The 26,403-nt window shown below is 39.1% G+C and overlaps 1 protein-coding gene across 1 annotated transcript in view; it reads right to left on the bottom strand.

The window, feature by feature from the left end:
* Positions 1 to 26,403, bottom strand: part of CFAP70 (cilia and flagella associated protein 70) — a 106,231-nt gene that overhangs the window by 16,706 nt on the left and 63,122 nt on the right. Inside the window, 9 exon segments of the mRNA XM_057736046.1 lie at positions 5,764 to 5,853; positions 10,349 to 10,510; positions 11,026 to 11,178; positions 13,008 to 13,129; positions 14,050 to 14,208; positions 22,180 to 22,404; positions 22,601 to 22,716; positions 22,836 to 22,969; positions 25,047 to 25,172. Of these exon segments, the coding sequence (XP_057592029.1) occupies positions 5,764 to 5,853; positions 10,349 to 10,510; positions 11,026 to 11,178; positions 13,008 to 13,129; positions 14,050 to 14,208; positions 22,180 to 22,404; positions 22,601 to 22,716; positions 22,836 to 22,969; positions 25,047 to 25,172 (1,287 nt within the window).

The following is a 26,403-nucleotide window of genomic DNA, read 5'->3' as shown; positions in this document are numbered from 1 at the left end:
CCCAGCACCACTTATCGAAGAGGCTATCTTTTTTCCATCGTATACTCGTGCCTCCTTTGTCAAAGATAAGGTGCCCATATGTGTTTGGGCTTACTTCTGAGTTCTCTATTCTATTCCATTGATCTTCCTTTCTATTTTTGGGCCAGTACCATACTGTCTTGATCACTATGGCCTTGTAGTATAGTTTGAAGTCAGGAAGCCTGATTCCACCAACTCCATTTTTCCTTCTCAAGATTGCTTTGGCTATTTGGGGTCTTTTGCGTTTCCATACAAATCGTAAGATTTCTTGCTCTAGTTCTGTGAAAAATGCCATTGGTAATTTGATCGGGATTGTATTGAATCTGTAAATTGCTTTGGGTAGTACAGTCATTTTCATGATGTTGATTCTTCCACTCCAGGAACATGGTATGTCCCTCCATCTGTTTGTGTCATCTTTGATTTCTTTCATCAATGTTTTAAAGTTTTCTGCATACAGGTCTTTTGCCTCCTTAGGCAGGTTTATTCCTAGGTATTTGATTCTTTTTGTTGCAATGGTGAATGGGAGAGTTTCCTTAATTTCTCTTTCTGCTCTTCCGTTGTTCGTGTATAGGAATGCAAGAGATTTCTGTGCATTAATTTTGTATCCTGCTACTTTACTAAACTCATCAATGAGTGCTAGCAGTTTTCTGGTAGAGTCTTTAGGGTTTTCTATATATAATATCATGTCATCTGCAAAGAGTGACAATTTTACTTCTTCTTTTCCAATTTGGATTCCTTTGATTTCTTTTTCTTCTCTGATTGCTGTGGCTAAAACTTCCAAAACTATGTTGAATAATAGTGGTGAGAGTGGACACCCTTGTCTTGTTCCTGTTCTTAGAGGGAATTCTTCCAGTTTTTCCCCATTGAGAACGATGTTGGCTTTTGGTTTTTCATATATGGCTTCTATTATGTTGAGGTAATTTCCTTCTATGCCCATTTTCTGGAGAGCTTTTATCATAAATGGATGTTGAACTTTGTCAAAAGCTTTTTCTGCATCTATTGAGATGATCATATGGTTTTTATCCTTCAATTTGTTGATATGATGTATCACATTGATTGATTTGCGTATATTGAAGAATCCTTGCATCCCAGGGATAAACCCCACTTCATCATGGTGTATGAGTTTTTTAATGTGCTGTTGCAGTCTGTTAGCTAGTATTTTGTTGAGGATTTTTGCATCTATATTCATCAGTGATATTGGTCTGTAGTTTTCTTTTTTTGTGACATCTTTGCCTGGTTTTGGTATCAGGGTGATGGTAGTCTCGTAGAATGAGTTTGGGAGTGTTCCGCCTACTGCAATATTTTGGAAGACTTTGAGAAAGATAGGTGTTAGCTCTTCTCGAAATGTTTGATAGAATTCGCCCGTGAACCCATCTGGTCCTGGGCTTTTGTGTGTTGGGAGATTTTTAATCACTGCCTCAATTTCCGTACTTGTGATTGGTCTGTTCATGGTTTCTATTTCTTCCTGGTTCAGTCTTGGAAGATTGTATTTTTCTAAGAATGTATCCATTTCTTCCAGGTTATCCAATTGATTGGCATAGAGTTGCTTGTAGTAGTCGCTCATGATCTTTTGTATTTCTGAGGTGTCCATTGTTACTTCTCCTTTTTCATTTCTAATTCTGTTGATTTGCATCTTCTCCCTTTTTTTCTTGATGAGTCTGGCTAATGGTTTATCAGTTTTGCTAATCTTCTCAAAGAACCAGCTTTTAGTTTTATTTATTTTTCTTATGGTTTCTTTCCTTTCTTTTTCATTCATTTCTGCTCTGATCTTTATGATTTCTTTCCTTCTGATCACTTTGGGGTTTCTTTGTTCTTCTTTCTCTAGTTGTTTGAGGTGTAAGGTTAGGTTGTTTATTCGATAATTTTCTTGTTTCTTAAGGTAGGACTGTATTGTTATAAACTTCCCTCTTAGAACTGCTTTTGCTGTATCCCATAGGTTTTGGGTTGTTGTGTTTTCGTTGTCATTTGTTTCTAGATATTTTTTGATTTCCTCTTTGATTTCTTTGGTGATTCCTTGGTTGTTTAGGAGTGAATTGTTTAGCCTCCATGTGTTTGTATTTTTTGCAGTTTTTTTCCTGTAATTGATATCTAGTCTCATGGCGTTGTGGTCTGAGAAGATGCTTGATATGATTTCAATTTTCTTGAATTTGCTGAGGTTTGATTTGTGACCCAAGATGTGATCTATCCTGGAAAATGTTCCGTGTGCACTTGAGAAGAAAGTGTAGTCTGTTGTTTTTGGATGGAATGTCCTATAAATATCAATTAAGTCGAGATGGTCTAATGTGTCATTTAAAGCTTGTGTGTCTTTATTGATTTTCTGTTTGGATGATCTGTCCATTGATGTAAGTGGGGTGTTCAAGTCTCCCACTATTATTGTGTTCCTGTCGATGTCCCCTTTTATGGCTGTTAGCATTTGCCTTATGTATTGAGGTGCTCCTATATTGGGGGCATAGATATTTACCATTGTGATATGTTCTTCTTGAATGGATCCCTTGATCATTATGTAGTGTCCTTCCTTGTCTCTTTTAATAGTCTTTACTTTCAAGTCTAATTTGTCTGATATGAGTATTGCTCCTCCAGCTTTCTTTTGACTTCCATTTGCATGGAATATCTTTTTCCATCCCTTTACTTTCAGTCTATATGTATCCCTTGGTCTGAAGTGGGTTTCTTGCAGGCAGCATATAGAAGGGTCTTGTTTTTGTATCCATTCAGCCAGTCTGTGTCTTTTGGTTGGAGCATGTAATCCATTTACATTTAAGGTGATTATTGACATGTGTGTTCCAATTACCATTTTCTGAATTGTTTTGGGTTTGTATTTGTAGGTGTTTTCCTTTTCTTGTGTTTCCTACTTAGAGAAGTTCCTTTAGCACTTGTTGTAAGGCTGGTTTGGTGGTGCTGAATTCTCTTAACTTTTGCTTGTCTGGAAAGCTTTTGATTTCTCCCTCAAATCTGAATGAGACTCTTGCTGGGTAGAGTATTCTTGGCTGTAGGTTTCTCTCTTTCAGGACTTTCAGTATATCCTGCCATTCCCTTCTGGCCTGCAGAGTTTCTGTAGAAAGGTCAGCTGTTATCCTGATGGGTTTTCTCTTATATGTTGTTTGTTGCTTTTCTCTTGCTGCTTTTAATATTTTTTCTTTGTGTTTAATTGTCATTAGTTTGATTAATATGTGTCTTGGTGTATTTCTCCTTGGGTTTATTCTGTATGGGACTCTCTGTGCTTCTTGGACTTGGTTCATTATTTCCTTTCCCATGTTGGGGAAGTTTTCCACTAGAACCTCTTCAAATATTTTCTCCGACCCTTTCTTGTTTTCTTCTTCTTCTGGGATGCCTATAATTCGAATGTTGGTACGCTTAATGTTATCACTGAGGTCTCTGAGACTGTCTTCTATTCTTTTTATTCTTTTTTTCTTTTTCCTGCTCTGTGGCGTTTATTTCCCCCATTCTATCTTCCAACTCACTTATTCGTTCTTCTGCCTCAGTCATTCTGCTGGTCATAGCATCTAGAGTATTTTTAATTTCAGTTATTTTGTTATCCATTGCTGTTTGTTTTTCTGAGTTCCTATGAACTGTTTCTTGTACTTTCTCTATTTTGTTATCAAGATTTTGTATCATTTTTACTATCATTACTCTAAATTCTTTTTCAGGCATTTTTCCTATTTCCTCCTCAGTTATTTGGTCTTGTGGGTTTTTTTCCTGCTCCTTTGCCTGCATGGTGTTTCTTTGTTTCCTCATGGTTGTCCAAACTTTTGGGGTTGCTTGTCCTGGCGATAGAGGTGTTTATAGAAGACTGTCCAAGCCTCAGACTAATGTCCAAGTATTGGATTAAACGAATATTAAGTCTAGGAAACACATACATGTATAAGACACAGAATTACCGAATCCGTTAGGACATAAGGCTCTAGAAAGACATGACAGAACCCCAGTGTGCTATCAGATATTCAAAGAGAAACCCAACAGAAATTGACAACTGAAACAGAACAAATCAGAGACAAAAGCAAAAGCAAACAATCAAACAAATAACACCTTACACATACAAACATTAATCCAGGGAGATTTTGTAAGCTAGGATCAAATATAGAAAAGAGCCAGAGTACCACCAGAGAGAATGGAGATTCTCAGAATGTAATTAGACAACTGTACTAAGAACTAAGATAAAGACAAAAGCCTAATATTAAATACCACGGCAGTGCGTCATCTGGAGAATAGAGCAAGGAGTCTGAGCAGACCGATAGTGTTGCTTATAAGTATGTTAAGATAAAATAAACTTAAAAAGGCTGGAAGAAAGGGGAACAGAAGAGCGTAATGTGGTTGGAAATATGCAAATAAAAAGAAATGAAAAGAAATGTATAAAAGATAGGGATGAAAGGAAAGTATGAAAGATATATTGTCCGTACTACCAAAAACTTAGCTAGATATAGAAGTATATAAAAAGGCAAAAAAAAATAAAAAATAAAAAATATCATTAAAAAATTATGTTATAAAACTTGTAGATCCCTTAGGGCTAAGATCGTATTTAATAAAAAAAAAAAAAAATCCAGAACTGATCCCAGAATGGACCAGTTCAATAGGTATTGATACTACTATTTCTGTTTCCTTAGCGTCTCAGCTGTAAGTGTCCTTCTCCTTGCCTTGGGTTTTTTTGCATTATTCTGTGACCAGCAGAGGTTCCTTTATTGTTCGTCTGTAAGCGTCAGTGTGTGGGGAGGGAGAGGGTACAATAGTGGCTCCTTCTCCTGGGAGTGAGTGAGCAGTGGCGCACGGTTGTCTCAGTCGGGCTTGGAGGTGCCTGTTGCAGAGGGTCGCTGGTGGCTCAGGCATAAACAGAAAGTCTTAGGGTTGGGCCTCTCTCGGGGTTTTTTTTTTGTTGCTGTTGTTGTTGCTGTTGTTGTTTTTCTCTCGGCAGCCTCCCTGCTGCCGGCCTTGCAAGGGGTTTTAATCTAGCCCTGCCCGAGTGCCTGAGGGTGCTTGTTATCCCTGAGCGCCTTAGGTGGCCCGCAGGGCGTTTCTCCACTGCCTGTTGCAGAGGCGCAGAAAGAGAGAGAGAGGCTACGCGCGCGGCTCCTCCCCCCGCCTGTGAGCCTGCAGCCTCCAGCTGCCATCATGGCTGGGCAGCTCTCAGGGACGGGCACTCCTCTCCACGGACCTCCTCCCTCCCGTACTCTTGGTCAGCCACCCCACCGGCAACAATGTTTCTCACCCTGAACCAGCTCTCCGGTTCCCACGCTCCTGCTCCCAGACCCTCCGTTCAGCCGCGGATCGACGTCTCGGTCTGGGAACGCTGAGCGCGCTGCGGACCCTTGGTATGTTTCTCACTCCCTCCCGCCCGCCACAGCTCCGCCGCTTCACCCTCCCTGAGCCGTCGCAGATGCTTCCCTACCGGCCATGCCGGGCTCCCCACGGTCCCCTCTGCTGTCCGAGGCCGTCTGCTGGTGCTCAGCCGGTTCTCTGTGGGAACCACTGCGTCCTTCCGTGCACTCCCAATGCATCTGTGGAGAGGGATGCACTCCACGTCCCTCTACTTCGCCGCCATCTCCTTTCCTTCCTCTTTGTGGGATTTTTAAGGAATGTTTTATTGCTGTAGTTCAGATTGACCTTAAGTTTACTGAACAGCTTTGAAGAGCAACTTTTCATTAGAGAAGGCTGCCCTGATCGCCTTCCTACCATCATCCAAACTCCCAAGATGCCTGGGAGGCCAAGTCAGGTCAGCAGTATGCACAGGCTAGTCTCAAGACCTGATCCTCTTACCCGATAACAGGCGATTCCCAGTCCTAGCCAGGTAAGGCACGAAGGTGATCTCTTACAGGCTTGCAGGTAGGTTTTCTTTGCCTTTTCATACTGTAGAAAGAAAGCACTACTAAGCTATTGTTCTTCTGGAAGCTTCAAACACTGCATTGCTAGGATAATCATGGGGCTTCGGTAATTGTACTCCACACCAATCTAAGATGTGTCCTTGGATTATATACACACACACATATATAAATATATTATATATATAATAAATACTTATATATATTTTGACAACCTTTTAAAAGAAATTTTATGTTCACAGCAAAATTGAGAGGAAAAGGCAGAGATTTTCCACTTACCCACTGTCCCCACATATGCATAGCCTCTCCCATTATCAATATTCCCAACCAGACTGGTACCTTTGTTACAACTGATGAACCTACATTGACATATTATCATCACGTAAAGTCCACAGTTTACCTTAATGGTTCACTCTTGGTGGTGTACATTCTATGGGTTTGGACAAACATGTGACATGTTTCCATCATCAAAGTAAAATCCTGCCCTAAAAATCCTCTGTGCTTCATCTATGCATCACTCTCCTTCCTCCAACCCCTGGAAACTACTGATATTTTTACTGTCTCCATGGCTTTACCTTTTCCAAAATATCATACAGTTGGAATCATGCACTACATAGTTTTCTCAGATTTGCTTCTTTCACTTAACGATAAGCATTTAAGTTTCCTTTATGTTTTTTCATGGCTTGATAGCTTATCTTTTTAGCACTGGGTAATATTCTATTACCTACCGAAGGACATCTTGGTTGCATCCAAGTTTTGGCCATTATGAATGAAGCTACTATAAACATCCATGTGCAAGTTTTTGTGTGGACATGATTTTTCAACTTCTTTAGGTAAATCCAAGGAGCACAACTGCTGCATCATATGGTAAGAATATTCTTGGTTTTGTGAGGAATTGCCAAACTGTCTTCCAAAGTGGCTGTATCATTCTGCATTCCCACCAGCAATGAAAGAAAATTCCTGTTGCTCCACATCCTTACCAGCATTTGGTATTATCAGTGTTCCAGATTTTGGCCAGATTTTGGTGTGTAGTTATATCTTATTACTGTTTTAATTTGCATTTCCCTAATGACATATGTGGAACATCTTTTTATGTGCTTATTTGCCATCTATATTTCTCGTCCCTCCCTCCCTCACTTGCTTGCTTCCTTCCTTCCTTCTTCTTCCTTCCTTCCTTCCTTCCTCCCTCCCTTCCTTCCTTTCTTTCTTTTTTTCTTTCATTTTTTGGCCACACCTTGCACGGCATGCAGGATCTTAGTTCCCCAACCAAGGATTGAACCTGTGCCCCCTACAGTGGAAGCACAGTCTTAACCACTGGACAGTTAGGGAAGTTCCTTCTTCTTTCTTTTTATTTCATCTGTATTTTGTCTGTATTAAGGTCTTTGGCCCACTTCTTAATCGAGTTGTGTATTTTCTTATTGTTCACTTTTAAGAGTTGTGTATTTTGGATAGCAGTCCTTTAGCAGCTGTATCTTTTGTAAATATTTTTTCCAAAGTCCATAGTTCAGCTTCTCATTCTCTTGATACTGTCTTTGGAAGAGGATAAGTTTTTAATTTCAGTGAAGTTCAAATTATCAATTCTTTCTTTATGGATCATGACTTGGAGTTGAACCTAAAAAGTCATCACCATACCCAATGTCATATAGGTTATCTTCTAGTTTTATAGTTTTTGCATTTTACACTTAGGTATATGATCCATTTTGAGTTAATTTTTGTGAAGGGTGTAAGGTCTGTGTCTAGATATCTTTTTTTTCATGTGGACGTCCTGTTGTTGCACCACCATTTGTTGAGAAGATTATCTTCTTTGCTCCATTGTATTGCCTTTGCTACTTTGTCAAAGATCAGTTGACTATATTTATGTAGGTCTATTTCTGGGCTCTCTAGTCCATCCCATTGACCTATTTGTCCATTCTTTCACCAATTCCACACTGTCTTGCTTACTGTAGCTTTACAGTAAGTCTTGAAACTAGGTAGGATCAGTCCTCCACTTTTATTCTTCTCTTTCAATATTGTGTTGGCTATTTTGGGCTTGGATTATATTTTTATGTCTATTTTAAGGAAGCTATCACAAGAAAACTAGTGAGAGGAGAAGGATAAACCAAATTAAAGGATAGACTGATGTGGAAGCAGTGCCAAAGACATTTATAGTCTCTGTAAGAGTTGAGGCAGGGAGTTACACTGAAAGCCCTGGGTGACCACAGCGATCATCAGAGTTCCACCTAGACTTTATGCCTTACCCCCTTTCACTTAAGAGCAACATCATGTGGTGGGATGACACATATAGAATCTCTGAACTAAGGGCTGTACTTAATAGAGACTCATTATTCTGAGAGTTTGTTATCCTGTTGTAAAAGTTTTAGAAGCTCTCTACAGTAGTACAGGAGACATTTAGAAAAACTCGAAAAACAAACTTCCCAAAGAAGCAGTCCACAAAGGACTTCTTGTCTTGCAGCTCCAAAGTGAGGGATGGAGCTAAAGCTGAGTCTCAGCAAATAGTCTAAGAACTGCTTGCCTAGGCTGCTTAAGTCAGGAGCTCTGTGAAAATGCAGCTTGCAATGACATTGGAAAGAAAACTTTTTCTTATTTACTTCACTGCAATGGAATAGTGGCTTTTCTCTCTCAAGCTTATGTGAGCCTTCCTCCTTAAATTATAAGGGACTACTGTTGGTGGGACTGTAAGTTGGTACAGCCACTATGGAAAACAATTTGGAGGTTCCTTAAAAAACTACAAATAGAACTACCATATGATCCAGTCATCCCACTCCTGGGCATATACCCAAAGAAAACCAGAATCCCAAAAGAAACTTGTACCATAATGTTTATTGCAGCACTCTTTACAATAGCCAGGACATGGAAGCAACCGAAATGCCCATCAACACATGAATGGATAAAGAAGATGTGGCATATATACACAATGGAATATTACTCAGCTCTAAAAAGGGATGAGATGGAGCTATATGTCATGAGGTGGATAGAACTACAATCTGTCATACAGAGTGAAGTAAGTCAGAAAGAGAAGGACAAATATTGTATGCTAACTCACATATACGGAATCTAAAAATGGTACTGATGAACTCAGTGACAAGAACAAGGATGCAGATACAGAGAATGGACTGGAGAACTCGAGGTATGGGAGGGGGCGGGGGGGTGAAGGGGAAACTGAGACAAAGCGAGAGAGTAGCACAGACATATATATACTACCAACTGTAAAATAGATAGCCAGTGGGAAGTTGTTGTATAACAAAGGGAGTCCAACTCGAGGATGGAAGATGCCTTAGAGGACTGGGGCGGGGAGGGTGGGGGGGACTTGAGGAGGGGGGAGTCAAGGAAGGGAGGGAATACGGGGATATGTGTATAAAAACAGATGATTGAACTTGGTGTACCCCCCAAAAAATAAAAAAAAAATAAAAAATAAATTATAAGGGACTGTAACTTCTTGTTGCCATTGTTGTTTTATTTTAAATAAAATAAATCAGGTGTTCTGGAAGGAGAAATGAAACGAAACCAAAACAAAAGCATGAGGCAAAAGGCCTTTGGCAGAATGTTGTTTTTTTTTTTTAATTATTTTATTTATCTTTGGCTGCGTTAGGTCTTTGTTGCTGCATGTGGGCTTTCTCTAGTTGTGGCGAGCAGGGGCTCCACTTCGTTGCGGTGTGTGGGCTTCTCATTGTGGTGGCTTCTCTTGTTGTGGAGCACAGGCTCCAGGTGCACCGGCTTCAGTAATTGTGGTACTCAGACTTAGTAATTGTAGCTCACAGGCTCTAGAGTGCGGGCTCAGTAGTTGTGGTGCACAGGCTTAGTTGCTCCGCGGCATGTGGGATCCTCCCAGATCAGGACTCAAACCCGTGTCCCCTGCATTGGCAGGCAGATTCCCAACCACTGCACCACCAAGGAAGTCCCGGCAGAATGTTGATAATTGTTGAAGTGGGATGGTGGATCCACGCTGGTTGATTCTACCATTCTGTCTACTTGATATACATTTGAAACTTTCCACAGGAGAAAGTTTCTTTTAGAAGGTCTTGGGATGTTTCATAAAATATAGCGAGGAATTGTGGAGAGGAAGTGATAAAGAGTCATGTCAGGGTGCTCTGTGGAATGGGGTTAGGCTCACCCAAAATGAATATAACCTTTTGTATTGAGAAGAAAGTTTGGAGGAGTTCTTTTGAAGCCCATGATACCTTCTGTTAGTTAAGTCAAGCTAAGAACCTTTCTACTACTTTTAATAAAAGAAAGATAAAATAATAGATAAAATAACATTTGCTGAGTTCTTAACAACTCTTTTTTAGTATCATAATGGTTAAAACCACAGACTCTAGTATTAGATTGCCTGAGTTTGAATCCTGCTTCTATTAATTACTGGTTATCTGATGTTGGGCAAGTCACTTTACCTTAGGATATAAAAGTGTCATTATCATATTACTATTTTTAGTCCACAAAGATGGATGTTAATGCTTGAACTGTAATTATGTAATCCCAGACCATGACCTGATTCACATAGTTACTCCCCATCATCTATTCCTCACCTCCTTCTCTTCCAGATATATTTGCCCCAGTCGCAGGAAGATGAAGTGCATCTCAGAAGCATCTACTACAAAACTAACGGTTCGCTCATAGCATGCCTTGGCCTCAGCATGATTTCCACTGAGAAAATAGAGATGGCCCTTCACGCCCCAGACGTTAGGGTTCTGAGAAAGTGAAGAACATGTAGTACATGGGATGAGGTGGTATTTAAAAGTACATTAATGATCTTTGATTAACATTTAAATACAGATGAAGTCCATGTTTTTTTGGAAATTAGAAAGAAGGCCATTCAGTTGCACTGGGAGATACTGTTCTAGGACTGCCCTCTCATTTCTTTCTCGCTTTTTTCAAAGCCATTTTGTCTTTGGGGTAAATATTAAGAAAAGTATTCAAGCATAACCATGATGGTGTTCACAATGAGAAAGCAGAAGTTCAGGAAACTTGAAACAGATAAACTGTCTGCTAAAGAGCTGTCCTTATCCTTTCTCTGTCATTTGTAAAAATCATGATTGATTAAGAAAAACAAATGGAAGAAAATTAGGTAAATGAGTTTACCTACAGCTGATGACCCCCACCTCTGGTAACTAGAAATCTACCTGTGATATTGCATCACCACCTTTAAGAAGGTCTGCTTGCCCTTTCTCCAAACTAAATTTAAGACACTAGCAAAAGTTATTACCAGGTAGTCCATCTGGGCTGCTTGTTGAAGGTATTCCTCTGCTTTAGCAAAGTCCTTCTTGAGAAGGTGTGTCTGGGCTAGAACCAAGTAATACTCACAGCTGGGGCCTCCATGAGGGCATAATAGTTCATGGGCAAGCACTCTGTGTACATACTGCAAGGAAAAATCAGATTATAAGAAACATGTAAATGACTACATTTTGTTAGTTCCATAGCTCCAGCTGAAGATCATGTCTCTGATAATAAATAATAAGGAACATATTATAGAATGAAATGATTATCAGCTTCAAAAGGTTAGAGGTGAATTATAAACATTCAGCACATCATGGTTCCATTACCAGCCCTTCATGTAGTAATACTTCCAAGTGAATTATCTATAGTACTGTACAATTCTGGTCTTACTGTCATACTAGATGAGTTTTAGCCTGTTGTATAGCAGATAAAGGCATTTCATCAACCACCCCATTTATACACAAGGTAACATTTTCAGGCATTTGTATTTATAAGGAAACTTAGAGTGAGGCAAAACCTCCCTTTCTAAAATTCTAGACTCAGGATTTTAGAAACATAAATATCCATTTCTGACACACTCTCAAGCATTTGTTATGCTCGCCAGTTTTATACTTTGGGCTATTCTTTGTTTTTATTTATTTATTCATTGGCTGTGCTGGGTCTTCATTGCTGTGCACGGGCTTTCTCTAGGTGCAGTGAGCAGGGGCTACACTTAGTTGTGGTGCGCGGGCTTCTCATTGAAGTGGCTTCTCTTTCTGCGAGAGCATGGGCTCTAGGCTGGTGGGCTTCAATAGTTGTGGCACATAGGCTCAATAGTTGTGGCACATAGGCTCAATAGTTGTGGCTCGCAGGCTCTAAAGTGCAGTTCAGTAGTTGTGGCTCACGGGCTTAGCTGTTCCGTGGCATGTGGGATCTTCCCGGACCAGGGCTCGAACCTCTGTCCCCTGCATTGGCAGGCAGATTCTTAACCACTGCACCACCAGGAAAGTCCCTATTCTTTGTTTTTAATATGATATAAGGCCTGCAAATTTGAAAAAGTCATATGTACTTGCTAAGTAGAGGGGAAACCCTTCTTCTCCCTCTGTTCTTATCTCAGCCTATAATATAGAAACTTCTACTAACATTGATACCTTCTACCTTCTTAGGAAAATACTGGGGGGAGGCTCTGCAGCTGTTCCCTCTACCTGTGTTCTGGCTCTTGGACATGGGGGGAAAAGTGATTTATTTAATTAGGGAGACAGAGAGCCTGTTTCTCTATTGTGAAAGGTTAGTGTGTTAAAGGCTCCTGTTTAATGTGGCCCACTCCCACCTAGTTCATAATTTTTGCCCTTTCTTGAGTTTGCCCACCCTCAAGTAGGGCATGCCCTCTATAGGTTGAGGGCCAATGCTCTTGGCTCCTGGATCTTGCTCTCTCTCTCACTGTTTGCTTCATGGATGTTTCTCATTTCCTATGTGGTAGGTAGACCTTATAGGATGCTCTTCTTCTCTGGGAGGAGATTGCAATTCTCCAGCTGTTCCACATGTGACTGTGCGGGTAAGTCAAATCTGAGACCAGTCACATATCCAGCCCAGTTTTACCAATAAAAATGTAATATTTTCCCCCCATATAGCACTGTATATCTGTTTTCAATTGTTTCAGAACCTGGAATAGAAGAAGGGTGTGCGCAGGCTCCCATGAACCGCCAACATGAGTTCCCGTAATAAAGTAACATCAGGCTACATGTGACCCAGAGTCTGATTTTGCTTTGCTGGTATTCTATAGGGAGCAGACTTGCAGTAAGGTCTCCCCATGCTCGCTGCAGAGAGTAGTTCATGTTTGAATGTTTATCCCATTGGGTCTATAGTGTGCTCTCAAAAGCACATTTGATTTCTACATCATACACATTTAAGCTTGCAAAGACGTTACTATGATGGAATAAGTAGTTCATTAAATCTTTCCCTCTACGGGCCCTTTTTCAAATATATTCTGACCTGCACAGCATTGACCTTCATCAGGAAGCGTATGGTCTCCATGAAGATGGTGGTAGGAGTTAGGGAAACACTATAAGGGGTGGAATGCAGACAAGTCGATGACTCTTGACACTTTGATGCTTCTGAAAATACGATATTAAAATAATAGATAATTAGATATAAAGGAAAAATTCAGAAGCTCAGACACATAGCAGGGACAGTATTCTACTCTAATATATGAGAAAAATTATAATCTTGAAAGCAATAGATTATTCTATAGCAATGGCCCCCAAAGAGAAGATCTCAGACATTCTCAAGGTTATTCTACTGGTGGTTCCAAACGCAAGTTGAATGAAACAAAAGCTTTTTTTTGAAAAGTATTCAGATCTTCCTGAATGTGGAACAGATCTGTAGATACTATGAATCTTTAGATATTCTAAAAATGAAAATTCATTGCTAGAAAATCATAGGTCTGTAGTTGGCTACTTCTCTGAGCTAAATATAAATTTTCGCTATAGAAAGAGTTACATTACTGAGATTGTATTTCAGAGTCTAGCCTCATAAGAAGCAATTTATTTATTTATTTATTTATTTATTCATCTATTTATTTATTTATTTATTGGCTGCACTGGGCCTTCGTTGCTGTGCACAGGCTTTCTCTAGTTGTGGTGAGCAGGGGCTACTCTTTGCTGTGGTATGCAGGCTTCTCATTGTGGTGGCTTCTCTTGTTGTGGAGCATGGGCTCTAGGCAAGCAGGCTTCAGTAGTTGTGGCTCATGGGCTCTAGAGCACAGACTCAGTAGTTGTGGTGCATGAGCTTAGTTGCTCCAAGGCATGTGGGATCTTCCCATACCAGGGCTCGAACCCGCGTCCCCCTGCATTGAAAGGCGGATTCTTAATCACTATGCCACCAGGGAAGTCCCATTTGAAGGAATTTAGGCAATATTACAGATAAACAAATCAACTTCAAACCACTTAAGATTGACATTTTGATCATAAGAGTTTTCAACATTGCCTAGTTTGTTTATGCCTTCCTTTCAAGTGGAAATCTTTATTCTGATTACCTTTTTTTGATGGTATCTCCTTGATAAATGTGTTGGATGGTCTTTGGCTGGTAGCTGGATCCTGAGACTGTACAGACAAAATGGGTTCATGTGAATCCAACTGCAGGTTAGAGGATTCATCAAGAAATTCATCTACAATGGATAATGGCGCTCCTAGTCCTAAAAAGATTAAATCTCAATGAGAAAAAAAACCACCTTCCTATATGGTATATTAAAAGGTTATTACAGGAGATAAAATACAAATTAATTTCCAAAGCATAGGAAATATATCCCCTAAATATTGCATGGAAAGACTTGTTTTGCATATTTTTTATATTTCTGAATAATTTAAAGGGTGCAAGCTAAGCAGACAGCACAGCTTCTGCCACTATAACCCCCTAGTACAACCCTTCTGCCAGCCCAAGTCATGATAATGTCAAACAAATACATATTATAAAAGCCAGATGCTAAGCCTAGAATCTCAAGAATCCGGAGAAGATTAACAAATTTTTAGATAATATTAGAACCCCTTAAGGGCAGGAATTCTGTTTTATCTCATTGTTCAAAACTCCTCATCATCACCACATGTAGCTATATTTGAATATGACTATGTGCCAGGTATTATACTAAGGATTGTAATGTATAATCTAATTTATTTTTCACAACACTATGAGATATATTTATTATGCTCCATTAAACAGAGTGAACCACAGAGAAGTTAAATAATTTGCTGAAGCTCTTAAACATGCCATGCTGCCTCTTACATAAAAAAATGTTTTAGGAATAAAAGTAAAAGGCAATGGCAGTTAGAAAATGATCAGTGCCAGCTGGTTCTGAATCAGAAGAGGTCACTCTCAGCTAGAGAAAAAGATACAGCTTTGAAAAATTGGTAGAAGTTGGATAGGTAGAGAGGTAGGGTCTAAAACACGGAAGTAGTAGCAAGCTAATTATTTTAATGGGTACTGAGGATTGCATAGTAAAAATTAAGGAAAGGTAGGTTGGGGGCTAGACTGTATTGATATTTGAATGCTAGGAGTTTTCTTCTTCAGCAAAAAGAAGAAGAGGGTTACAATGAAGAGTTCTGAGCAGAAAAATCAGAGGATGAAAGTGGTATTTTATGAAGATTACTCTAGCAGTACTATGCAGCAAGGAGAAAAAAATTTTGATGGAGACAAAGAAGTTTGTGATAAGGCTATTATAACATTCTGGATATTGGTAATGGAAACATAAAGGGAAGATGTAGGGAGCATTTTGAAAGAGAGCCAGGACTTGAGGACATTGGGGGTGGGGGGTGCGAAGGGGAAGCTGGGATGAAGTAAGAGAGTAGCATTGATATATACACACTACCAAATGTAAAATAGATAGCTAGTGGGAAGCTGCTGCATAACACAGGGAGATCAGCTCGATGACTTGGTAATGACTTAGAGGGGTAGGATAGGGAGAGTGGGAGGGAGTCGCGGGAGAGAGAGGATATGGGAATATATGTATAAATACAACCGATTCACTTTGTTGTACAGCAGAAACTGGAGCAACAGTGTAAAGCAATTATACTCCAATAAAGAACTTGAAAGAAAAAAAAAAAGAAAACTTGGAAATAAAATCTTCTGTTACCAAAATAAAATCCAATTTAAAAAAAAAAGAAAAGAAAGAGAACCAACTGGTCTGCGAAATCAACTTGATATTGGGATCGGGGGAAGCTCAAGCAAGCAAGAAGAGGCAGGGATGACTCTGACATCATAAGCTTGGGTCCCTAATATAATGATGTAGAGTCAGTTTGAGATATGAGGAGATGAGTTAACCAGTGGAAAAACCCAACTGCTGGATTCTGGAGGGATGTCAGGGTGAAAGATAGAAATTTGAGAGTTATCAGAAGTGAAATAGAAACTGTGAGGGTAGGTGAGCTCTTAGAAAGTAAGACAGTATTACTGGGAAATGATTACATCTAATAGGTGTGACAAGAAAGTGAAGCAAACAAAAGAAACCCAAACTATTGGAGATGGAGGCAATCCAACATGTATCTCAGGAAAAGAGAATGGTTAAATATGCAGACTGACCATTGAGAAGCGATGATCTTAATGGGAAAAAAAGAAACTGGAGAGGTGGCCACAATGGCAGAGCAGGAAGACCCTGAACTCACCGCCTCCCGTGGACACACCAAAATTACAACCATTTACAGAACAACTATCTATGAAAATGACATGGAGTCTAGAAGAAAATATTTCCACACCAAAGACTTAAAAAAGGAACCACAATGAGATGGTAGGAGGGACGGGGACATGGTATAGTCAGGACCCACACCCTCAGGTTGGTGACCAATAAACGAGAGGAATATCATAATCATAGAGGTCCTCCCCAAGGAACAAGGGGGCCTTATATCAGGCTCCTCAACCTAGGGATCTTGAACCAGGAAGACAAGCCCCCAGAACACCTGGCTTTGAAAGCCAGTGGGGGCTTAGGATTAGGAGAGCTAAAGGACTATAGGAAATAGAGACTCCAGTTTTAAAGGGTGTACACAAAATCTCATATGCTCCAAGTCCCAGTGCAGAGGCAGTTGTTTGAAAGAAGCCTGGGTCAGACCAACTTGCTGATCTTGGAGAGCCTACTGGAGTGACAGCAGGCAACTGGTACTCCCTCTGGGGATGGAGACACTGGTGACAGCCATTTTGGGATCATTCTACCATGACAGCATTGGTACTGGCAAGTGTCATTTTAGAATCCTCCCTCTAGCCTACTACCACTGGGGATTGACCCCACCCACCAGTTGGTTGGCACAAGCCATGAGCCCCTTGGGAGCTCACAAACAGCTGCACGGGGACACAGCCTTGCCCACCAGTGGGCCAGCACCAGCCCCAAGCCCCCCAGGGTTGCAGAGCCAACCACACAGGAAGCTTACTGTGTCCTCAAGTGGGCCCTCAGCCACCATATGAGGCATGGCCTCACAGACAACTGGGCCAGGAGCCAACCCCACCTACCAGCATGCCCACATTAGTTCACCTTGCCATAAAAGAAGGGTACATATGTAGAGCCTATGTATGCTCTATCATACAGAAGACCTCTAGAGCATATGGCTCTGGTGACCAGAGAGGAGTGCCCTGCTGGCCCCATTGGACATCTCCTACATAAGGCCACTTCTTCAAGATTGGGAAACGTTACCAACCTACCTACCTACCACACCGAAATAAACAGAGAATTGGGCAAAATGAAGAGACAGGTGAAAATGTTACCAATGAAAGAATAAGACATAACCTCAGTAAAATAACTAAAAAAAGTGGAGATAAGCAATCTTTCCACTTTTTTGAATCATCTTCAGCTGCCTTTATCAGTTTTTTATAGTTCTCAACAGGTAAGTCTCTCACCTCCTTGGTCAGGTTTATTCCTATGTATTTTATTTTTTGTGGATATGATTTTAAAAGGGATTGTTTTTTGTTTTGTTTTACTTTCCCTTTCTGATATTTCATTATTAGTGTAAAGACATGCAACAGATTTCTGTACTACAATCTTGTATCCTGCTACCTTGCTGAATTTGTTTATCAGTTCTAGCAGTTTCTGTGTGAAATCTTTAGGGTTTTCTCCATATAGTATCATGTCATGTGCATATAATGAAAATTATACCTCTTCCCTTCCAATGTGGATACCTTTTATTTCTTTTTCTTGTCTGATTGCTGTGGCTAGGACTTCCAATATTATGTTGAATAGAAGGAGTGAGAGTGGGCATCCTTGTCTTGTTCCAGATTTCAGCGGGAAAGCTTTCAGCTTTTCACCATTGAGTATTATACTGGCTGTGAGTTTGTCATAAATAGCTTTTATTATGTTGAGATATGTTCCCTGTATACCCACTTCGGTAAGAGTTTTTATTATGAATGGATGTTGAATTTTGTCAAATGTTTTTTCTGCATCTATTGAGATAATCATGTAGTTTTTGTCTTTTCTTTTGTTGATGAGGTGTATCACACTGATTGATTTGCTTATTGTTGAACCATCCTTGTGAACTTGGGATGAATTCCACTTGGTCATGGTGTATGATCTTTTTTACATGTTGTTGGATTCAGTTTGTTAATATTTTGTTGAGAATTTCTGCATTAAATACAAAATTAAAAGAGAAGATATAATAAACATATAAGCAGAAATCAATGAAACTAGAACTGAAAATTAATAGAGAAAATTAATGAAACCAAAAGTTGGCTCTTTGCAAAGATCAATAAAATCAATAAATCCCTAGCCAGGCTAACTAACAACAACAAAAGACGACATATTACTAATATCAGAAATGAAAAAAGAAACATCACTACAGTTCTCATGAACATTAAAAAGGTAGTAAAGGAATATTATGAACACTTATGTGCCCATAAATTTGATAAACTAGATGAAATGGACCAATTTCCTAAAAAACATAATCTTCCAAAACTTACACAAGGAGGAACAGACAATCTGAATAGGACTGTATCTATTAAATATATTAAATCAGTAATTAATAACCTTCTAATACAGAGCATACCAGGATCAGATGGGTTCACTAGTGAATTCTCCCAAACGTTTAAAGAAGAAATTATACCATTTCTATACAATATCTTTAAGAGGACGGAAGCAGAAGGAATACTTACTAACTTATTCTCTGAGGCCAGCATTTTCCTAATACCGAAACCAGACAAAGACTTTACAAGACGAAAAAACTACCGACTATTATCTCTCATGAACATAGATACAAAAATTGTCAAAAAAATATTACAAATCAAATTCAACAATATATAAAATGACCAAATAGGATTTAACTCAGGTGTGCAGGGCTGAACATTCAAAAAATTGATTAATGTAACCCAGAATATCAACAGGCTAAAGAAGAAAATTATATGATCATATCAATAGATGCAGAAAAAGCATTTGACAAAATCCAACACTTCTTCAAGATAAAAACTCTCAGTAAAGTAGGAATTGAGGGGAACTTCCTGGACTCGGCCAAGAATATCTACAGAAAAACTATAGCTAATGTCATACTTAGTGGTAAGAAACCTGAAGCTTTCCCACAAAGATCAGAAACAAGGGAAGGATGTCCCTTCTCACCAATGCTTTTCAACATCATATATAATACTGGAAGTCCTAGCTAATGCAACAAGAAAAAGAAATAAAAGGAATACAAACTGGGAAGGAAGGAACACAAATTGGGAAGAATGAAATACAACTGTCTTTGTTTGCAAAAGATATGACTGTCTATATAGAAAACCCCAAAGAAGTGACCAAAAATACTCCTGGAACTAATAAGCAATTATAGTAAAATTATAGGATACAAGGTTAATATATAAAGTTAATCTACAGACCAGCAACAAATAAGTGCAATTTGAAATTTAAGCACAACACTACTCATATTAGCATCCAAAAAATAAAGCTTAGGTATAAATCTGAAAAATATGTACAAGTTCTGTATAAGGAAAACTACAACCTATAATGAACTAAATCAAAAAAGAACTAAATAAATGGAAAGAGAGTTCATGTTAATGGAAAGGAAGACTCACTATCATCAGGACATCAGTTCTTCCCAATTTGATCTACAGATTCAGTGCAATCCCAATCAAAATTTCAGAAAGTTATTTTGTGGCTATCAATAAACTGATTCTAAAGTTTATATAGAGAGGCAAAAGACACAGAACAGCCAACATAATATTCAAGGAGAACAAAGTTAGAGAACTGACCCTACCTGACTTCAAGATTCACTATTAAGCTGCAATAATCAAGACAGTGTGGTACTGCCAAAAGAATAGACAAATAGATTTGTGGAACATAATAGAGAGCCCAGAAATAGACCCACATAAATACAAACTATCCTTTGACAAAAAAATAAAGGTAATACAATGGAGCAAAGATAGACTTTTCAACAAATAGCAGTGGAACAACTGGACATCTACATGCAAAAAAAATGAATCTAGACATAGACATCATAACATCACAAAAATTAACTCAAAATGGATCATAGAACTAAGTGTAAAATGCAATAACTATAAAACTTCTAGAAGATAACATAAGAGAAAACCTAGATGACATTGAGTATGGCTTTTTAGATAGATCACCAAAGGCATGATCCATGAAAGAAGGAATTAACAAGCTGGACTTCATTGAAATTAAAAACTTATGCTCTGCAAAGGACAATGTGAAGAGAATGAGAAGATGAGCCATAGGGGAACTTCCCTAGTGGTCCAGTGATTAAGAATCTGCCTTGCAATGAAGGGGACACTGGTTCAATCCCTGGCTGGGGAACTAAGATCCCACAAGCCGTGGGGCAACTAAGCCCATGTGACACAACCAGAGCAGCCTGTGCACAATGGAAGATCCCACGTACTACAACTAAGACCTGACACAAGCCAATAAATAAATAAATAAACATTTAAGGGACCTCCCTGGTGGCACACTGGTTAAGAATCTGCCTGCTAATGCAGGGAACACAGGTTCAAGACCTGGTCCAGGGAGATCCCACATGCCGTGGAGCAACTAAGCCTGTGCGCCATAACTACTGAGCCTGAGTTCTAGAGCCTGCATGCCACAACTACTAAAGCTCAAGTGCCTAGAGCCTGTGCTATGCAACAAGAGAAGCCACCATAATGAGAAGCCCGTGCACTGCAACGAACAGTAACCCCCGCTCACTGTGACTAGAGAAAGCCTGCGCACAGCAACAAAGACCCAATGCAGCCAAAAAATAAATTTATTAAAAAAAATTTTTTTTAATTAAAAAAAATAAAGTTAATTGAAGAAAATGTGACTTGAGGCAGGAAGAACTATTTAAACAAAACTTCAAAGGCACAAAACTACAAAGCATTTGGAGAGCTGAACAACGCAATTAACCAATTAAACCTACTTTATATTTATAGAACACTCCACTCAACAACAGCAGAATACACACTCTTCTTAAGTGTATATGGAATCAAGATAGATCAAACATTAGACCATAAAACAAGTCCAAATAAATTTAAAAGGATTCAAATTATGCAAAGTAAATTTTCTAATCACAATGAAATTTAATTAGAAATAAAAGACAAAGACATCTGGAAAAAGTCCCAAATATTTAGAAAATAAAAAGCACACTGCTAGATAACCCAGGGTCCCAGCTATTCAACTTCTAAGTTTTTACCCCAGAGAATAAAAGTACATGTCTATACAAAGACTAGTACACAAATATCCATAGCAGCTTTATTTTAATAGTCCCAAACTAGAAACAACCCAAATATATATCAACAGGTGACTAAATAAACATAGCATGGTATCTCCATATACCAGGATACTCTTTAGCAATAAGAAAGGACGAACTACTAATATGGGCAACAACATGTTTGAAACTCAAAATAATTGGGCTTAGTGAAAGAAGTTAGACAAAAAAAGAGTATATACTGTGTGATTCTACTTAATTCTAAAATTCTAAAATATGCAAACTCATCTAGAGTGATAGAAAGTTGATTGGTGGTTATCTGGAAATAGGGGCAAGAGAAAGAGATTACAAACGGGCACAAGGGAAGTTTTGGGGATTTTGGATATGTTCATTATCTTGATTGTGGTGATGTTTCCATGGGTGTGTTCATATGTCAAAACATCAAATTGTATACGTTAAATATGTGCAGTTTATGAAATGTCCATTATACCTCAAACTGTTGAAAATATATGCTCACAAAATAACAACATACAACTTATAAACAAAATAAAATATGCAAGAAACACATAAACAAAAATACACACATTAAACACATTAGAATGACTGATTTCCTAAAGTGGGGGAAAGAGAATGTCAATGAAGAGCAGAAAAAAAAATACAGCGTATAAATAAAAAATAAACTTAACAATCCCAATAATGGGTCCTTACATCCTGTGGAAGAGAGTGAGGGGAAAAAGAATGAAATTTACTCTGCTAAAATGATACCCCTTTTAGGTATACACAGAGATAGTAAATTCTCTAAGCCTCAAAAAACTAAACAGCAACAGTAGAAGCTTCCGATTTTCAGTCACATGAATGAGGAAATATTTAGAAGGACTTGTTCCTGGTATCTCTGGAACAACTCAAAACCCCGCCTTCTCATTCATTTAACAGCTATTTACTGAGTACCTACTATGTACCAGGTCCTACTCATAAGGTCAGTAATTTTTTCCAATAGCCACACATCATCTCCCTGATCCTACCTGCTGGGGCTTCCACCTTGATTGCTGGTGTAGAAGAACCACTGGTAATTCCCCAAGGGCCTAAACTGGATTCTGCTTTCCCTCCTTCTTCAACGTACTCTGCAGTACCAGTGCTCCTCTGCTTCGTAACTTGTGCCTGAAGCACTCGTGCCTGAAGCTGTTTGAAGGCTTCATGAAATGCCATTTCCATTCGAATATCGTTGTTTTGAATTTCATAGTACAAGCCTGAAAAAAAAAATGTTGAAATATATGTGACTAATTTCCCACCATCGTATACTGAAGAATGACAACATTTCACTTAAATTTCCCACACTTTTACCAAAGTGTAAGAACTACACGATGAGCCATTAAAGAGTGGAAAGAGAAAGGGAAAATCTTCTAATGAAAGAAAACACATTCATATCACAGGAAAATATCAAACCAAGTAAAGTCCAGGCTACAACATTAGTTGGCTCCAAGCAAGTGGCATCTTCAAAGAAAATTTCTGCCTGCTCATAGTTCTCCATCAGGACAGCCAGGACACCACACAGCAACAAGCTGAGAAGAGACCACCAACATGATTAACAACATGGTCCCATGCCAGTCATGGAACCAAGACAATTTCATACAGAAGCTTATCTGCTCCTACTCATTCCTTATCTCCCTTCCAACCATACCTGTGGATATGAGTCTGGTTCAGGGAAAGGGCTTTCCGAAAACACTCCTGTGCTTTGATGTTGTCTTCAGTTAGGAGGCAGAAGGCACCATAGTCCAGCCAGTGCTCCAGGTTCTGTGGCTCACGAACCAACCTCTACCACATGAAACATCAGGAGGACCAAGGTTATTGTGACACTATGTCACATTCTTTATGCACAGAACATCACATAGTAAGCACTCCACAAATACTATAAGGTCTATGAAAGTAGAAACTATGACTTCTTTTTTGCTTACCACTGAATTCTGAATGCCTAGAATAGTCACTTCTCTGGCTTATAACATGTGGTCAATAAATATTTGTTGAAATAATGTAAAAAATGAATCCTCAACTCATTGCTTCCTAGTGTCAGTGTTCTGGTCATCATATGCTCAACCAATCACTTGGGAACCAAAGGTTCATTTTATGTTTCATTTTAAAGATTTACATAAAATCATTTCTGTCATAGTCTTGAGAAGGCAAATATAAGCTTATCCACAAATATGTAATAATAAAAGCAACTTAAAATGAGTGAAAATTATATTGCTGAAAGAAATTAAAGAAGACATAAACAAATAGAAATACATTCCATGTTCACAGATTGGAAGACTTAATATTGTTAAGATAGCATACTCGCCAAAGCAATTTACAGAGTCAATGCAATGTCTATCAAAATTCCAATGATGCTTTTTTGCAGAAATATAAAAGCCCATTCTAAAATTCATATGGAATCTTAAGGGACCCTAAATATCTAAAACAATCTTAAAAAAGAACAAAACTGGAGGCCTCACACTTCCCGATTTCAAAACTTACAAAGCTACAGTACTCAGTCTGGTACTAGTATAAAGACAGACATAGAGATCAAGGGAGTAGAACAGAGAGCCCAGAAATAAATTCTAGCATTCAAATTAATTTAAATTTAAATTAAATGACTTTTGACAAAGGTGCCAAGACCATTCAATAGGGAAAGGACAGTCTTTTAAGCAAACTGTGCTAAGAAAACTGGATATCCACATGCAAGAGAAAGAAGCTGGACGCTTACCTAACACCACATACCAAAAATAACTCAAATGCATCAAAGACCTAAATGTAAGACCTAAAACTATAAAACTCTGAGAAGAAAACATAGGGCAATAGCTTCACAACATCGGATTTGACAATTTTCCTCCAGCTTGCTATGTTCCCGTTAAGCATGTGTTCTTCCCTCTTCCCACACCAGAACCTTTGCACCAGCAGAGGGGTGTGCTGAAGCAAGTGGGGCCCATGTGCACACAGAGGTCTGATGTGCTGCATGTGTAGGCATCAGCAGCTCTTCTCAGATGCAACCCAGGGTCGAGTCTTTTCCCTGGTCGTGACCCCCAGGTCCAGTGCTGTGCTGTGGCATGGTCTGAGTGGGGCTAGAACATTGTCTTGGCTTGGGCACAGGTACATGGTAAGGCAGCCACTGGAAACCTGGCAGCCAGTAGGGCAGACCTCTCTCTGCCCTGCCTCAAGGGTAAGCCAGGACACTTGTGCTCCTCAGGAGTGGAGTCCAGGCTTCTCCAGCCTTTGTATCTTTCCCAGCAATCCTCCAACCAATCAAGGGGGCTTGTCTTCTCTGCATAGGAATCCAATACCAGGACACTCATTCTGTGGCTTGACCCACTCACTCCCCAGTGTGGGTATACATACACCCACAAAGTACAATCTCCCTTTTCCTCGGAGTCCCCTCCTAGGGGAACAGGTCCCAACCAGATCACTTCTCTTCCCTTTCTACTCAATTATGTGTGTATCTTTCTTACAGCCTTGGTTGTACAGAAGTCTTGCCAGTTTCCAGTTAGTTTTCAGTGAGAATTGTTCCACATGTAGATGTATTCTTAATGTGTTCATGGCAGGGAGGTGAGCTCCATGCCCTCTTACTCTGCCATCTTGATCTCTGCCTCTCAAGGTTCATTTCCTACATATGGATAACCAACTGACACAATTTTTTGAAAAGACTATTCTTTCTGCATTGACTCTGTAAATTTGTAAACAACTTTGTCAAAAATATAATGGCATTATTTGTGTGGACCTATATTTGGACTCTGGTTTATCGATCTATGTGTCTATCCTTTCCCCAATAAGGTTGGATTTTAAACAATCAGAAACTACTATTTATTATACCCATATTGTACAAATAGCAGTAACAACAACCACCAGAAAGATGTTTAATTACCTCTTCATAGTACACTGTTGCCATTTCATAGTTCTCATTGACTTCTGCTTCAAATGCAAAGAGTCGAAGCTGTTCACTGCTAGTATAAATGGTTGAAGGAGTGCCTTGGACATCATCTGGCATGGCCTTGTCAGCATCAAGATGTTAGGCAGACAAAATGAAGCAATTACAAGTAGAGAAGTTTCATAAGAATAAATCAGATGTGAGATTCTAGTCATGATGTCTAAAATGATATTAAGGTTTCTTACAGTCTTGCCAATACAGTGAGAGAGTGAACCAAGAGATAAATATCAAGGGTGAAATAGAATCACAGGCATCTGAATAACAACTGTCTGAGCTCATGGAAGTGAGTAAAAATTATTCAGGGCACAACTGCTCTCTTCAACCCTTAGGGCAGTCAGAATCCCTAAGTCACTTCTAACAGCTTCTTTCATTTTCTCTAGCGTACAGACAAATATTATCATTTCTTAGGTGTCAAGACATGAAAAGCGTTAGCAAGAAACAACTAGAGTCTTTAAACATCAAGAAAACACGAGACCAGGGTAAATCTTTGCCAGCCACATCTATATTTTCAATGGGATATACAGGCAGATTCTACAAAGGAGACATTTTCGAAATAGCCAGAAAGGTAGAAGGAAAAATAATATATCCTATATACACAGATAGGAAAGCAAGTCTGGTATAATAAGCAATCTCTTGGGCTAGAAGCTATGGCCAGGGAAGACCCCCCCCCCCAAAAAAAATTCTTTAACTAGAAATAAAAATAATATCCCTGACTTTAACAAGTAGAGTTACTAAGGAATGTGAAAAGTAAAGCTAAATTTGAGATGGGCCAAAGAGAGCTTCTGATCATTAATGTTCTTTTTAATTTTGATGATTTTGACCTCCAAATCCCTACAGCAACACACTTCCTGCCCAAACCAGAAATATCTTACCTCTAATATCCACTCCCCAAACCCATATTATAAGCCTTCTTGGATTCTTGTCATTTAGTCCCCTTAAAACTGCTCTCTGACTTCCAATATGCCTATCATTTCCCAAATGAATAAGCCTGGACCTCATGATTATCTACTCATACTACTCTCTCACCAGCACACGCAAGTCCTGGGCATCCTCGTACTTTTCCTGCACTTGCCCAGAAAACCCCTGAATTAAAACAATCCTACAACCTGATTTCTTCAGTCTTAGGAGCTACTAACTGATCCTGAGGGAAACTGCATACAGTCTTAGCTGAAGGCCTTTAATACACTCAGCAATCTATGTATTTGTCCTTGTTCAGCAACATTTTCCATAATGCTATGCAGTATCTAAATTTTCTTCAAGCTTTTCATTCAACTCTTATCCCCTTCGCTTTCAG

This window comes from Hippopotamus amphibius, chromosome 5 (assembly GCF_030028045.1).
Source record: "Hippopotamus amphibius kiboko isolate mHipAmp2 chromosome 5, mHipAmp2.hap2, whole genome shotgun sequence".
Taxonomy (NCBI): Eukaryota; Metazoa; Chordata; class Mammalia; order Artiodactyla; family Hippopotamidae; genus Hippopotamus; species Hippopotamus amphibius.
The sequence above is the reverse complement of the archived record's forward strand: the minus strand, read 5'-3'. Positions and strand labels throughout refer to the sequence as shown.